Here is a 17,023-nt window from a genome sequence, read left to right as displayed (position 1 = left end):
GAAATATGGTTTCATATGGCCTGTATTTGTGTAAACACTACACAATTATGATACGAAAGTTTGCTGATAGACGAAACTAATTTGTCAAGATAGATGTTTCACATGACCACGATAAATAACATATGTGATATATTATTGCATATGTTTTTAAACATAAATATGCAAAGCATATGCATTATGCAAAATATGCAAAATATAAAATGTATTTTTATAGTACTCTAATTTCAAAACAAATTTCTGTATAGGTTACATTCTTTTAACTATTTCCTATAAAAATATGCATTTGCATAAACTTCCGCAGTCTAGTCATTACACTCCCTACATAGTGAGAAAAACTTTAGTATAGAGTATATCGGTTTAATAGTATACAGACCAATTATTTCCTAAATTAAAAATATAAAACGAACAAATTTCTGAAACATTGGTTTCAGACAAATATTGTATGGTATGATGGGCTAACCATAGTAACGATAATTATTTGTCTTCAAGAACAAAATCAAACAGATAATTAAAATGTAATTATGTAGTTATCACACGAACTCAAATTATAATTATTCATTAATATTTTTAAATCATGAAAATTAAAAATTAGTGTTACAAAAATTCAAACACCCGCTATTTTATTTTTTTCTGGATTATAGTTAGGTATTTCATTTTAGTACAGGTGATAGTGACAAAACTATATTTTTATAATCTTTTTAATATTTTGCTTTTGAATAATCCAAAGCCAAGTTATCGTGTCAACCGTGGAAAAAGGAGGTAAACTTCATATGACTATAGCAACGACAATAATGATTAAAAATAAGCAACACAAATTTCTTTTAATAGTTCAACAAGTCTACTTCTATGCATGAAAACATAATTCCACAATTATTTGTCACATCGAATAAAATTTTTATATAGCCTTTTAAAGAAATTTAAAATAAAATGTATAAAGAACATTTTGTTTCAATGTTACATAGCGGCTGCTGATGAGTATTAGAGGTTTAGAAGAAAATGAGTGCCCAAAAAGTTTGGCATTTCAGATAGCACTTTTCATCCCCATATTCATTTTTCATTAAAAGCTCGATTTCGCTTTTGCTCGTCTCGCTACGCACAAATTTCAATACCGTGCACCTACGACCCAGTTAATGGCAGGAATACAATAACATCGATATAGATTTTTATTTATGGAGCCCGAGGAGATATGTCACAGTCGAACATTGATCAACGGCGTCATTTAAAAGTTGGAATACGCTCATTGAAACTGAGTAATGATAGGAGGGAAGGGGTAGCTAGAAATGAATCTGTCGAAATGTTATCGAGGATCGCGGGACCATGGTTCGTTTTTCCAACGAATCGTGTCGGGTCAAGAGTGAACCGTATCCGTAACCCTCCCGAACAACCAATTAAGAGAGCCCGTTTCACAATTAATTGTCACGGACACAACATTTGACGCGCGAAAAAGATCGGTTCTGTTGTCGATGTACCCGCAATCATCGACGAGCGAATAATTGATGCAGGCTCGAACCGCGATTCGAGGGCACTGTATAACATTCGCTTCATCTTTCAGCTTTTTTTCTACTCTCATTTTTCGCGGTTCGGCAATTTTTCGACAGCAAAACTTGCTCGTAACGGCGATGTAAACAAGAACAAGCAACCACTCTGATTGCGCAGAATAGGAACAAAAAATATATATACACACATTGTAAAATATGCTGTGTCCTTCATCAGTGGTTTTTGTTTAGTTTTGGTTCAGTGAGTCGTACGCTACATTAAGGTTTACGGAGAAATAATCTTTTTGTTTAACGTATTTCCATGACCCTCTCCGTAAATTTGACAAAACGTTTGAATATCAATGATATAATAACATTGTAAATCGTCAATGGGGTTTTTTTTAAACAGGCAGATTTTACCATGGACATAGTTTTATGTTCTTTCAAAAAAGATCGAGTTAACGGGCAACGAATAAATTGTTTGTTGAAAGGTAAGTGTTCGCACTATTTTCATAAACACTAAATTCTGGGTTTTATACGGTCGGTTCTGAAGCCATTCTTTTACCTGGAAAATAAGGTTACCATGAGATCGATTACTATAGGAATAAAAATATAATAATTTAACAGGTATCTGTACCCCAATCTTTCAACATTTTCATATAATTTCATTTCAAAGCCCAGTAATGCACATCTTACAAATAATACGAACATTGATTGTTCCTTACCATTAATTAGTGTAAGTTTCTCTTAAGAAGGGAGAAAATGTTCAATACAACCCAATACCAGGTAAGGAAAAGGTATATATATGCGCGCGCGTGTGTGTGTGTGTGAGAGAGAGAGAGAAAAGATTCTTACAGTTTGTAACCTCTCAAGACCACATGATAGTGTCCTCTTACCTTCAACGTAATAAACTTTTAAACGCAACATGCAATCTTGCAAAGCCAACCAAACACTCTTTTATTCTCTCCTTTTGCTATTTTGAAGAATGTAAATATAAATAAATATTCGTATTAAGTGAACAATTTTTTATCAGGAACATTGAAGAGAAATTATATTAAATAATATCGAAAAATATTAATGAATGCGATAATTATAGAATTCCTCATTTTTCTGCAAACTTAGAATGTTCCCGATCGTTAACGACAACTTCTTCACTCAACCACTGATTGGTTAAGCGTCAAGGACATTTACTCTTGGTTTATTTCCTAATGCTGAAATTTAATACAACACCACCAGTGGTAGTCGTTGCTTAACGAAGAAGCCGATTCAGTTAGCAGAGTAAACTCAATTCGATGTAGAAACGTTTCAAGCAGTTGTTCATGCGGGACACACGGCGATCTTTCTTCTCCACATCTTTCAAAACCTCGGCGTGGTAGCGCGAGCGGCGATAGTTCGCGACGGGAAGCCGTAGGAAGAAAGGAAAGAACGTCGTTGGAATGGAAACTGAGGTCGAATAGATGTGTGAAAGCCATTTTCTGGGGATGGTTGGCCGCAACAATGTCAGTTCCGCCTTTGGTGTGCCGTGTTGTTTCGCAACGTGACTGCCGATGGAAAGACGACGAGGAAAGGTTGTGTGGGATGGGAAGAGAACTCGAGGGAAAAGGGAGCGAGCCTCTGTTGACTCGGGGAAGACCAGTTCTCGTTGTTCTGGCAAATCCGATGGTTCCTTTAATCTCGAATCCTGGTTCCATTCGTTTTTGGCGCTACGACTCTCGCGTGAGAGCCTCGTCTCTCCTTGCCCTCATGTTTACCTCGACTGCTTTCCTTGGCCAGCAACGACGGTCTGCTTTGAGACCGTGCAATGCTCAATGGCGCGGATAGAAATTTCAACTAAGAGCGGAATTGAACGAAATTTGGCGGTCAGCCACTAAGACGGTGAGCAAAGTATCGATGCTGTTCCCTTGGATTTTTCGATCGAAATCTCCTCAAAAGACTGTGAATCTCTCTCGATGTCCATTCAAGATTGCGAATAGGATTCGTGCGATTCGTCAGATTTATTGCGTTCCCTTGAGCTATGGTCGTTTCTTTATTCGTTGAATTCTTTAAAACGGGTTGTGGTACTATCAGGATATCACAAAAATTTCTCAAATTTTGGTAACGTGGTGCAAGGATTTGCAAAGGATTCTTAAATGCAGCAGACGTTCTAGGGTTTTACTTCGGGACAAATTTAATAAACAGTATTCTTTCTGCGGCGTTTGTGGATTTGATATATTTTTAAAGACATTAGTATAATTGTAATTAATTGTGAAAGTAGATATGTAACAGACCTGGGCAGTTGTGGAATTATATTATGTGAAATAACACGTTATTTTATTTCATAAGTAGTATCAAACCTGATATCACTTTCGAAATAATATTATGTGAAATATTATGTCAAATAATATATTATTTTATTTTATAATTATTTGGAATAATTCTTTTGAAATAATTGTGAAATTATTCTTGAAAATTCTCTCGAGTGAAACCATAAGTACACGATGATTTCGAATTTGAAAATTATGAAGTTGAAATAGCAAACAAATCCACATTTGTATTGTGTTATTTGCAAGATTATCTAATTATAAAAGACGTTTTCCTACAGTGTAACACATTTTGCGACAATATTCAATGGCTTCAAATGAAAATAAATCTTGTTTGGCATATGCAATTTAGGTACGAAGCACCTACATATTTTACCCATTTTTGAAGTGAAATAAAATTTATTTAATCATACAAATAAGACAATTATACACCTATACCTCTGTAACGTACAGTGAAAAGAGAACATAAAAAGTATTCATCCTTGTGACTGATACTCAACGACGATATCGTCGAACAATTAAAATTAATTTGCATTAACGAAATACGAACTTATAGAAAATAAAAATAAATAGATACCGTATTCAAACGATACGAAGAATACAATGTATAGGTACTTACGGCTCTGTGTAGATTTCACTTCAATGGTGAGCTGTCGATCCGTCAATGACTGCAATATCCACGTGCATCTTTGCTGATAGTACTGATTTAGCTTCAGCCCGCTGCTGGCCAGGTCACCGCCATTGACCTCGCCTTCTAGCTTGGTAGTCGTGTAATCACCGCAATAAGTGTCGTTGATAAACTCGTAAGCCGCGCGGAAATTGAGGCCCTCCGAGGACCTCGACCACTCAATGTATACTGGTGTCCAGCTACGGATGCCAACAGGAAGCCAGTCCTGTAGGATACACCACAGATATGAGAAACGTGTTTCATATGTACGATAAACATTTTTAACGTTAATGCTCATTGATAAATAGATAATAATATCACAGGTTATGGTGAATTTACTTGTATTAGGTTGTCCCAAAAGTTTCTTTCGCTTTATTAATAAGTAATACATGCACAATAGTTCATGTTTTATGTTACATTACTGAATTGTGCACGATTCATTTTGCTCCATTACTGTTACAACATGAATATCGATGAAATTAGATTGTCTATTTCTATAAACACGACCACATAAAATTAATTGAGTGCAACTCGCGAAAGAAACTTTCGGGACAACCTAATAATAAAAACAATATAACATCGTGTTCATCATTATCGTTAAAAGAATTTTCCAGAAGGGGTTTTAGAATTTCGTATTTTAATAAAACACAGATGGTATGGAATATATCCGACATCTTAATTTTAAATGAAACTACAAATGATTAAAATTTAACTTGAAAGACAATGTTGTTCATGTGTCCATTATGCTGACAGCTGTACTTTGTTATTAAAAAAATAGAATTCTAAAGTGCATTTTAGACCAAAATTTATGTTAGATGTACTAGGTAAATATAACGTTGACGCTTTATTGCATGAATTTTAATACGTTTTTTTAAACAGAAATTATTTCTTAGCCATGAAAATAGGAATGTTCAAGTACAAAGTTACTTAGGTAAATATAACGTTGACGCTTTATTGCATGAATTTTAATACGTTTTTTTAAACAGAAATTATTTCTTAGCCATGAAAATAGGAATGTTCAAGTACAAAGTTACTTCTAAAGGCAAGAATGTTAAAGTTGAAAGAACGTATGAAAGTACGATTGCTAAAGTTAAAGTTGTTTAGAAAAATAAGAATGTTGAAGTTGAAGTTTCGTATAAAAGCAGAAACGTTAAAGTCATTTAGAAAAATGAGAACATTAAAATTTCCTTTGTAAGGATTAATGTTAAAGTTGAAGTTACTTAGAAAAATACTATAGAGTATGATTTTGGTGACATTCGAGGCCGAAGCTTACGTAAGGGTAGTTGGGTGTAGAGTGTGAGAACGAGTTCGACGAATGGATGGATGACGAGAACTTGAGGCGTAAAAGAAGTGTTTGGACCGCGCGACAGTTTCAAATGTGCTGGAAGAAAAAAAAACTGCTAGTCGCCAGGTTGGGAATGAATGATAAGAGTGCGTGCGTGCGTGTGTGTAAAAGGAAGACGTGCCTAGACGAAGGAAAGAGTTTAGTTTTAAATGAGAGAGCGAAGCATAAAGATCAGCGGATGTCAGAGTGTCAAACTACGTGTGCAACTAATAGCAAAGATGTTATTTTACTCATTTTCATACCGACAATAGTTCAACTATAATCCTGCACCACCATTGTAGTAATAATACAATCCATGGCCATTACCTAATAAAATCCTACAATACGAATGTTGAAATTGAAGTTATGTAGGTAAATGGGTAACTACCTACATTATTTACTATGTGGTAAACATTCAGGCACTCGTCATCGTCATTCTGTGACACTCAACCAAGGTCCCAAGTGCGAGCAGGTAGCAGACCCTACCTCTGTTTATGCTTTCATCTCAAGCGAATAGTATCAGACTGTCGCCAGGATTGCTAGTGAATACTTTGAGAGACAATTCAGAATTTAAACGAACCTTACTGTATAATAAAGAACATTTTAAACTAAATTGTGAATTAAGGTGTTTAGTTCGCTACAACTACAACTAGAAATTTACCAAGAATTAATTATTCACTCTCCAGTTTTTCAACTGTTGAACATTTTGTACAAAATGATATAGTGAATTGATCTCAGAGTCGCGTCGATCATTTCTGAAACGTAACGCGCTCATCCTTTGACGAACAGTATGGTAATCGGTTCGAGAGGGAGCTCTTCGATTTATTTATAGCAAAAAATGTAACAGAGACGTCCGTGAATGGTTGAAAAGCGCAAGATTCGTAAAAGGTTAATTTCAATCGTTCGACGTGGCCCATCGAAAAGAGCATATTTCACCCCGAAGCGTTTCGTGAATCGCTCGGGAGACCTCTCGATTCGTTGGGAAACAATTTCTCTACTTTCCAAGCTTTTCAACTCCACCCTTTTCCCCTGCCCTTCGTTCTCCTCTCTAGTTTCGACTCTGCAACGCGCATTATTTGTTTTATTCACAACCTGGTGAAATCGTTCGAAGTAATTCCGCGCCGGTTGATGGAATAGGTGTTGAATAGAACGAGAGAGCATTCAACGTCCAACCCAATACAATCGGCGAGTGCCGCGTTTGTCCGTGAATGAAACTTGAATGAAACGGTGGCAGTCGGACGTGAGCGGCAGAAATGAAAGGGGAAAAGAGAACGGCGTTAGGGAACCCTGCGGAAGAGGAGGGGAGGAGGTGGAAAGCGATGCTTGCAGATCGTTTTTCGAATTAAACGGTCGCGGTCATTGATGCGGCGACTGCGTTCCATCGGTCGTATGTCGTTTTCACGAAGCCTGTAACATCGTCGTTTCGCGCGTCAGTTTCGCAAACGATTCGAGGAATCCGCTTATAATACCCAGTGGGTACTCGTTTGTCCCGCTTGTGGGCGACAATGTTGTATGACACGAGCAAATGTGCAGTTACATATAGTGAAACGTGGCGAAATAGTCGAACAACGAAATAAATATGTTTGGAAACCTCTGTATATTTATCGAGGTAGAGGAGAAAAAGAGGGTTCAGTTTCCTAATCCCCTTTAAACTATTGTCAGTTTTTCCTTCAAGGTCATTTGAAGTCAACGTATCAGAGTGATCAGGAATCTATTCTACGATGGGTATAATAGTATGCTGATAAAATGTACAGGGTGTTAAAAAAAGCATTAAATATTTATATGGTTTATAGGGCACACTGTACTGAGTAAAAAAGCTTTGGTAAACATAGGTCCAAAGGTCAACCGTTTCTGAGATATGTATAAACATTTTTGTTTGCTAGCCTCATCGTGCAGCTAAGGCACTTCCATTACCACGACCATACATAAAATGCATATCTACCATTTCTTCATTAGAATACTGCGCAGACATTTTCGCGTTACTTTACACTTTCGTAATATCTAAATTGCCGATTCGCAACTGACTAAATCTCAATGAAATCTACTGTTGGCATTCGAATGGGAACATTCAGAACGCAATGTATAAATAATGACATAAACATCGGATGCGATGGAAGCAAGTAAGTCAATCATGATACTAGCAAACAAAAATGTTTATATCGCAGAAACGGTTTACTTTTTGATCTATGTTTACTAAAGCTTTTTTACTCTATACACCATATAAATATTGTATGCTTTTTTTTGAACACCCTGTATATGTAATAGTATGTAATAGTATGGTGATAGAAAGGTATGTAATTACTGTTAAAAATGTTTCGATGACCTTGAAAACTCGAAATAGTGATTTTAGAGAGAAAGTTTTAATCGCCATAGTAACTATTGGCGTAGATATGTGTAAGAAAAATAAAGAACTTCAAAAAAGTAAAAAAATTACGCCAGGTACATGAAAAAGTGGAGGACTCAAGGAGTTATCATTGAAAAATAGAAGATCCCCATAAAAAACTACAAGAAAGTAGAAAAATATGTGAAATCGAAATGAGTTGCCAGATGATTTGCCTAGATTTCCGCGGCCTACAAGTCAAATGCTTGGCGTGGCCAGGCAAGGCCAAGGTGTCGATGAATAAGAATTATTTTAAAACGCTAAATAATGAAAGTGTATACTCATATTGTCAGAGTTCTGAACTGACAAATTATCTGATAAGAAAAATGAAAGAGTTCGAGACGTATAACATACACTTTGTATTTAACCGACAATTTAGTGTGAACTACGACGATGCAGTGTGACTGATTGAAAGAAAGGGGGCTCCTGGGGGAGCGAAGGCGGACCAAACGTTGAAATTTCCTTGCCTCCGTCCCCATCAGTTCGTATGTGCCTCGCCAACTCCTGACCAATGTAAAGTACGTGTCCGTATATAGGTGGTCCTATTCTACTAGACTGGCTATGGATCAATTTATTCTACTCGCCTAACTAATGAATAGACTGCGAATTTTGTGCCTTTTTAGAAAACACTAAATATGCAGAAAATATTCAGATAGTACACAAATTTGTTATAACAATATAAAAATAATTTTTATTTAGATGTTGTAAATAAAATAGCGATACTGAAGCCATTGCGCAACAAGAATTACTCTCCAATCTGCGTGGCGGAGTTCTCAGGTATGGTTAGACTTGAAATAAAAAAATAACTATTTTTCATATTCTACAGGATGTATACCTTGCAAGCGCATACGGAGTTTACGATATGTTGAGAACTGTACATTTGTGTACATTTACTGTACATTTTGTGCTAAAAACGAGATTTTCTTTCAAATGCTTACCATTCTTACAAAACTTGATATTTTGTCAAATTTGTCTATACTTCCACAGTATACAGGGTGTCTACGTACAAGTCCGGATATACGCAGGGTGTCAATTCTACAACAATTTTACAACAAAAAATTACTCTTAGACATTTTCTTTGTGTCGCTTTATTCTCGAGTATTTTCACTTTTAATTTTTTTTCTGTGTTTTCGACTTGACACTCTTTAAACGGCCATAACTCCACTAAATTACAGTGCGAACTCAAAATTCAGTACAGCATTTGAAAGAGCGTTAACTTTTCCATTTTTTTTACAATCATTTACGGTTTTTTTACATCTCAAGCCTCTCCCAGCCGCGTGTAGAGCCTGAGTGAGAGGTGAAGAATAATTGTTTTTGAATATGTATCCATAGAATTTTCATTTTTAGAGACTATTTAATCAAAATCTACCTCGGTGTACCAATAAATGATATGGAGATTGCAACACGATCGATTTCACAAAGCAAAAAATCGATGTTTTCGGCACAGGACATGGGATAAAAGAGTTTAAATTTGAAAAAAATAATTTATTGAAAAAAAAATTTTGAGGTGTAAAAAAACAGTTTTTTTCCTAATTGGGGAGACTCGGGAGTGTCATCAAAAAATACATCAAACCCGATGTCAAGCTAATTTTAAAGTGACAAGTCGATTTTTGTTGAAAAATATCGATTTTCACTTAAAAACCCACGCTTTTCTGCATTTAAACGTCATTTTTTCCCTAAAATACCATCGTACAATTTTTTTTGACAATACCATTCAAAAGCTGAGACTTCGAGGAAGATTTTCCCGAAGAGTGCCCGCCAAATAACTATGTATTTAAAACCGAAAAACAAATACAGAAAAAGTCAAATTTTTTTAAATTTTCACAATGTAAAGTTTGACCTAATTTTTCACTTGTTAAATCTACGTAATAAATTTTGGTTTGGCATCTAGGAGATGGGAAATTTAACGCCCTTTCGAATGATGTACTGAATTTTAAGTTTGCACTGTAATTTAGTGGAGTTATGGCCGTTTAAAGAGTGTCAAGTCGAAAACACAGAAAAAAAAGTAAAAGTGAAAATACTCGAGAATAAGACGACACAAAGGAAATGTCTAAGAGTAATTTTTTGTTGGAAATTTGTTGTACCAAAGAACCAAGTATATCATGTCGAACATGAAAATACTTGGTTCTTTATTTTAGGTCTAACCATATCTGAAAAGCCCGCTACGCCGATTAAAAAGTTATTCTAAGAAAACTAGTTGTGTAACAGCTTCAGTATCGGTATTTCATTTAAAAACAATCTAAATAAAAATTATTTTGACATTACTAAATACATATGCATAATAATCACCAATGAACAGATTTTCTATTAAGTCAATTGCTTTCGAGAAAACTAAATAATTATTAAATATAGGTATGATTAACAATTGCAGTAGAACCAGAAAGAAGAGAATGTAACGGACCATGCGCTGCGAGACACAAAGTTGCACGTCCAGTGTTGGGCGAAGGGTATCTATCTCATGTCTCATGTTTACCTGATAATTCCCGCAGAGGCAGGTGACGATGTGACCAGTTTCAGAGACCAGTAGAAGGTGGTCCATTGTCTCGAGGGATTCACTGCTGTCGCACTGACAGCCGCTGTCCCCGCACTTGGTTTCGCACGTGTTGTTCGGTCTCCGTTCCGTACTGCTTTCCACCTACGTGGGCAAACCAACAACACATCATCGCCTCACGTTCTAGGACGCTGTGCAATGCGCGTGAAAGAATGCCTGGAACTTCTGCCGGGGTCGGGCATTCCTTTCGACAAATCTCTTTCTTCCATGCTAACTCGTTCACATTTTCTTTCAGTTATATGTATCGCGTACTGACGTTAGTAATTCCTCCAAAAATGTTAGAAAGGGCCGTTACAAATTTACAAGTTTTCATTAACATTTTAATAATAATGTTAGGAATTAGTTATTGTAAATTGAATTTGCAATATTAATATATTAATGTTCGATCTTGTTTTATTTATTTCCAGCGAATGGTGACTGAACGATTATGAAACATGATGATTTACTATATGTACATGATAGAGCAATATTTATTAAAGCACTTGGATAAGACATTTCCACTAAAATTAATTGTTTGAAAACGATACTGGTAAAGGAACATTTTCTTCTTTTTTTTTTTTAAATTACTTTAGGAGACAATGATTTCGTTAATTGTGAATATTCTAGCAATATCAATTGCTTATATAATGACTGAATTGGCGGAATTATAAAGTTCTTTTTTTAATTTAATAACTGAAAAGTCTTGTCAGATCTTACTTATCATATATGAATTTAAGACTTGAAGCTACCTGAAAACGACATAATAGAGAATCAGCCAATTACTTTACTATAAAATAATAAATTATGAATTGTAGTCCTTCATTGATTCAAAAACTGAAATATGGTATTTTATAACTACTGTAGTCCGTCTGGTTTATAATTAGACTGTAGATGTTTATGCACTCACGGCAAATGGTATACTTTGTGAGAATGTGTACGAATGCAAACATTTATAAACTATCAACAATCATATATACATACATACAGTATGTGTTATTCTGTTCAGAAGATAAATCATACTTTTATTAAAGTTCCAATTCTTGATTTGCATCTATAAAAATATGAAGATGCATAAACATTCGCAGCTTACTTAAATTGAAATCGTGATTCTTAGCAAACATGTTTGAATAGTTTGTCGTTTCAAATAATAAATAATATTTTCAGTAAAATTATAACTGTCGAAATTTTCTTAGATAATTTGAACATTTCATCTGCAACAACCTTCATCGAGTCAAAAACTGAAGTATGGTATTTTATATCTACTACAACTCATTTTACTTTTAATATTAAATGAAAATTGTGATTGTTGAAAAACACGTTTAAGTAGTTTAATGGCTCGCTGGTTAAGCATTGATCGACTTACTCGAATGACGACCGACTGATTACGAGCTGGAATGAAGTGCTGCTTGCACTTTATAGGCCCCTTCATGGCGGATAATCGGTGAGGCTCCGGATGCACCACGGAACCATTCACCCGTGAGGTCAATCCGTAATATTCAACGTTGCACACGCTGGCCGGTTGTTGAGTGCCACCCTCGCGTTCTGAAATATCGACAACGTCGTCGAATGCAATCGTAGTCACCGATCGGAAGGATTAAAAATATTTTCGACGGCTGAAGTCTGGCTGAACCGGTAAGATAAACCGATTCACCACGAGTCAACGTCCAACGAACGTCACAGACGTTTGTCAAAAAAAAAAAATGTAAGAGTAACTCATAAAAAACAGCATGCGAATATAACTTCAATTTGATTGGCAGTTTAAGCAGAGGTTTCATTTTATTAATTTGAAACTGTCTCGCTATGTGTAATATATTTCTCACCATTGTTTTGTATGATATTCGTTATTATATTATATTATATTAACTTATATGATTTTAATGTAGACAAACTCTCTGTAAAGTCACATTACTTTGAGGTCACATATCAATTATGTACACCTTTGATTTCTGATTTATAATAATTCTTTTATCAATATGTATCTATTGTGACTGTATAGATGAAAATTTATGCATATTAAAATTTTCCTTTAAATTTATTTTTATTTACCATTGGTGTTTATCAATGGTCCTATTGTAGAATTTTTTTGGATATCGAATATAATTTGGTCTATAGAGGGTTAATAAATAATGAAGATATCGTAAATATATAAGTACATATTTTGAAACGAATAAAATTGTACCTCTGTTTGAGGTACCAATCAAATTTAAATTATTTGTTTTATTCTTCAAGGATTCTTTATGTTTGAAATGACGTGTGACATTTCCTATATTTATTTTTATTTTGCTTTCGTGTTCCGACGATTAGTCTAAGCTAAGTATGTGGTGAACTAAAACGAAAATAGTTTCGACGACTATGTATAACTCTCTTAATGTTTATATACATAAATATGTAGGAAAGAAAAAATATGTAAGAAATAAAGTTGCATAATGATCAGTATGTCTTACTGCATCAGAATAAATCACATCTAATATTAGAAATCACGTGAACTAATTTTTATTCGGAATAATCAATTCTCAATGTATTTTATCAATTAAATGAAGAAAAAATTGGATTACGATAGTGATTAAGAATCTATGATTGAGAAGGTATCGAGTAGATAATCTTAAGTATTGAAATATATTGAAAGTATTATATAAAAATGTAAAAACATTCGGTGTTAGAAATATACCGAATAATTCTCGGGAAAATAATAAATAATTCTAAATGAGCAAAATATCATTATTCTAAGGACATAATGTAGATTCATAATATCATAAGTCAACAAATTATGTACAATCATGTTAGTATTCATAGATGACGAGCTTCACTGAACCTTTTTCTGTAATGAGAAGAAGAAACATATCGTTACCAAAAATTAAGCAATCTTATTTGTCGATATATTTATTGCGATTACTCTCATTTATTATTTGTTATAAACGAGCTCTTTGAAAGCATTAGAATTCGAGTATTGAAGTTGTTTGAGCTCTGATTCGACAGTTGTCGTCGCGTATCGAGGCGAACACGAAACGATAGATCGAAGTCGAGAGACGAAAGGTCGAGCCCCGATATGTTTGCTCCGATGCGATTTTTCTCTAGGACTTTGTTTTCCGACTCTGTGAGCCTCTCGATATGCAGGGAAACGCATGAAACTTTCGCGACGTCGAAACTACATTTGTTTCTGCTAACTTTAGCGTGTCCCGATGCGTCAAACCATTTCATTCTTTCTCCTTTCCCTTCTTCTATGCATTCGGTGCTTCGTTTAAGGAAGCTTTCACTTCGCAAACACCAGTCGATCGTTTAGTCCCTATGTACCAAAGGTCGTTCAACTCCAAGGGGACTCGTAGATGTACCAATATTTAAAAACAAACGTTAAGAAATTAATACTTCTTCAATGTATGAAGGGTTTTGAAATGTTCTTTGTGTAATTGAATATCAATTACTGTAAATATTCAGATACTTGATCAGTGTACACAATGTTCGTCAATTCAAGTTATTTCTATTGCTATTTAAATATTAATCTAGTGTAATTTGTATTTAAAGCACTCTATATGTAAATAATATTCAAATAATTTAATGTTTGGGTAGTATTTGAATAGTTTAATGAGTTTCGAATGAGACTTGAAAAAGACAATATGCCATAGTGTATTCGAATAATATGCTTCGATATTTGAAAAGTATGGAAATAGTATTAAAAAAGTAATCGAATACTACAATAGTATTTAAACTGTTTATTGTTCGAGTGATATTCAAATAATTAAATATTCAAATAATAGTTGTTTAGTATTCGAATAGGTACCAGTGGGACTGGTTTCTGTGCACTTATCGTAGACAAATTTGTGCGCTTAACGAGATATTACTCTATTCATATTTAAACAATACACTTCGTACATTCGAATAGCATTCGAATAGTGTATACCCAAATAGAATTCAAGTAGTGCAAGAGTTCAATATTCATACAGTATTTAAATAGACTATTATTCGAATGCTATTAAACTAGTTAAATGTTTAAATAATATTTGTGTAATATTCGAACAGGTCTATAGTATGAATAATTCAATACTGGAATAGTATTCGAATAATTTGTTGCTCGAATAGTATCCAAATACATCAGTATTTGAATAGTATCCAAGCAAATATTCTTGCAATAGATCAATAGTTTAATGTTTTTGAACAATGATGAAGCTATTTCTATATACGAATTGTAATAAAATTATATTCGTTGAATATTCGATACATCCTTTCCGAATAATTAAATCGCTGAACTGCTGAAAAATTCAGATACAGAATAATTCAACAAGTAGTCTCAGTCCTATTTTTGACTTCGGATCGTCGACGTATAACGTATCTAGAGAGCGGTTACTATCATTTTCCAATTTCCTTTGGCTTGAATTCGATTCTAGCTCATTCTTCTCGGTCCCTGACCACTTTTATTTCACAGACTCTGCGGTGAAAGCGAAATTTTCGCGTTTCGTATGCGAAAATTTCACTAGGCGATCATTCGATACGAACAGAAGTCGAGGGACAGTCTACGACTTCTCCTACCAGAAGATCGGTCTCTCTGGATGACAATAAAATTTTATGCATGGGATAGATGGTCTACGGATATCGCGATGGCGGCTCTGGAAGCGAGACTGGAAATTCCGAAAGATCGAAATTGTGCGCCCACGTATTCGATAGACAATTCCTTTGCAAAGGAATATTCAATTAACGAAGGGAGCGGAATCTGTCCTGCCATAATACGTCGATTTAATACATAAATGCATGACCAGATAGCGGTTAATCAACCGGTGGGCTAGTCATCGCAATTGTTTACGTATTATATTAAACATGTAACGTGTAGCATTGTTTAATTCAATTCTTTAAATTTTTCTGCAGCAGCCATCTATATGGATATCAAGCCTTTCCACTTAAACCAATAACGCTGTACATTGATTGTCGATTTTAAAGAATTATTTTTTTAGATATCTGAGTTACTTTTCAAATTGAGAAATTTTAGACATTTTTTAAAGCTTAACATTGTGATTAACCGAACATGAGTAAGTGCACTCGACATTTTTTACACGCGTTTCTTTTAATATGAATTTGAAGTTACACGATTTAACAAAGTCCTATCTCGTTCTAGTTAATGTCATTATGTTGAACTTACGTACGTGACTATGAGTGGTTTAGAACAAATTGCAGTCTTTGGTGCTAACGTATCAAAAAAATTGATGATAGCGACTTTGGTCTAATTCGGTGCTAATAATTGCGTTGATTATTCAGTAGTGACGAATAATTATGTAATTATATAATATTTTTGTATTTCTACTTTTAATTTTGAGTTTTCTATCTTTAATTTTGGATTAACAGATTCTTCTTTTGTTTCCACTACTCATTTTTACCTCAGAATTATGTTTATATTTTAAGTTTTAATGTTCCATTAAATTGCATATGCACATATTATTCATATGCATATCAGAACTTATATAGTTTTCAGCATTTTTTAATACGATTTTTAATCGTCTTTATTTCATCTTACACGGGTTTCGAATAACATGGAACGTATCCCTAATTTTACTATAAGAAACTTATATTGTTTTTACACGAATTTCTGCGGAACGTATCTGCCGTGTAGAAAAAAATTGGATGCATATCTAAATTAACATAGTTGGCATAATCGCAATGTCATATTTATTTATTATCTATAGTAGGATATCTTATTACAAGAGGGCAATACTACAAAAACTAACTACTAGTATTTACTTTTGAAATTTTATACTTTAATGTGTTTTTCGATGCTGGATTATATGGTGTAAAAATATTGAAAAACATTGTTGTATGTAATTTTTTTTTATTGTAAAAAACAGACTCGACAGTATAACTGGCATTACATTCTCTTAGATTCAAAGAAACAATATTCTCTTAGATTCAAAGAAACAATATTCTCTTAGATTCTCCAGAAACAATATTTCTCTACGTTATCGCGGTAAAGGTAATACGGTACGAGAACGGTTGAATCTTCCTGCAAAAACAAGTAGAGAATCGTGGAATATGCTTCTCGCGTGAAGCTTCGTTCTCAAGGAGATGGATTTACAATATGCGAATACATAACCGAGGCTTGGTTGTTTAACATATATCTTTATTTTACATACAGGGTGTCCCAAAACTCGGGGAGGAGCCGGAAATGGGGGGTAGCTGAGACGATTCTGAACAACAATTTCCTTTGCAAAAATGTCGGATGGGGCTTCGTTAAGGAGATATTAAGCGAAAACCCCGACCAATCAGAGCGCGCGTAGACCGTTGGAGCGGCCGCGGTAGCGAAGGCTACGCGCTAGGTCGATGCTTCGATGCACGTCGAGTCACTTGTTCGCGTGCATCGAAGCATCGAC

General features: G+C 34.6%; 1 protein-coding gene across 1 annotated transcript in view; it reads right to left on the bottom strand.

Moving 5' to 3' along the window:
- The window catches only part of LOC128884053 (uncharacterized), a 638,316-nt gene that overhangs the window by 11,107 nt on the left and 610,186 nt on the right, over positions 1-17,023 (bottom strand). The window contains exons 13-15 of the mRNA XM_054137083.1: positions 12,040-12,218; positions 10,620-10,781; positions 4,395-4,668 (exon numbers count right to left, since the gene is read on the bottom strand). Coding sequence (XP_053993058.1) covers positions 4,395-4,668; positions 10,620-10,781; positions 12,040-12,218 — 615 coding nt within the window. The remainder of the gene's footprint in view (positions 1-4,394; positions 4,669-10,619; positions 10,782-12,039; positions 12,219-17,023) is intronic.

This window comes from Hylaeus volcanicus, chromosome 1 (assembly GCF_026283585.1).
Source record: "Hylaeus volcanicus isolate JK05 chromosome 1, UHH_iyHylVolc1.0_haploid, whole genome shotgun sequence".
Taxonomy (NCBI): Eukaryota; Metazoa; Arthropoda; class Insecta; order Hymenoptera; family Colletidae; genus Hylaeus; species Hylaeus volcanicus.
Note: the sequence above shows the minus strand (reverse complement) of the source record. Positions and strands in the feature narration are given on the sequence as shown.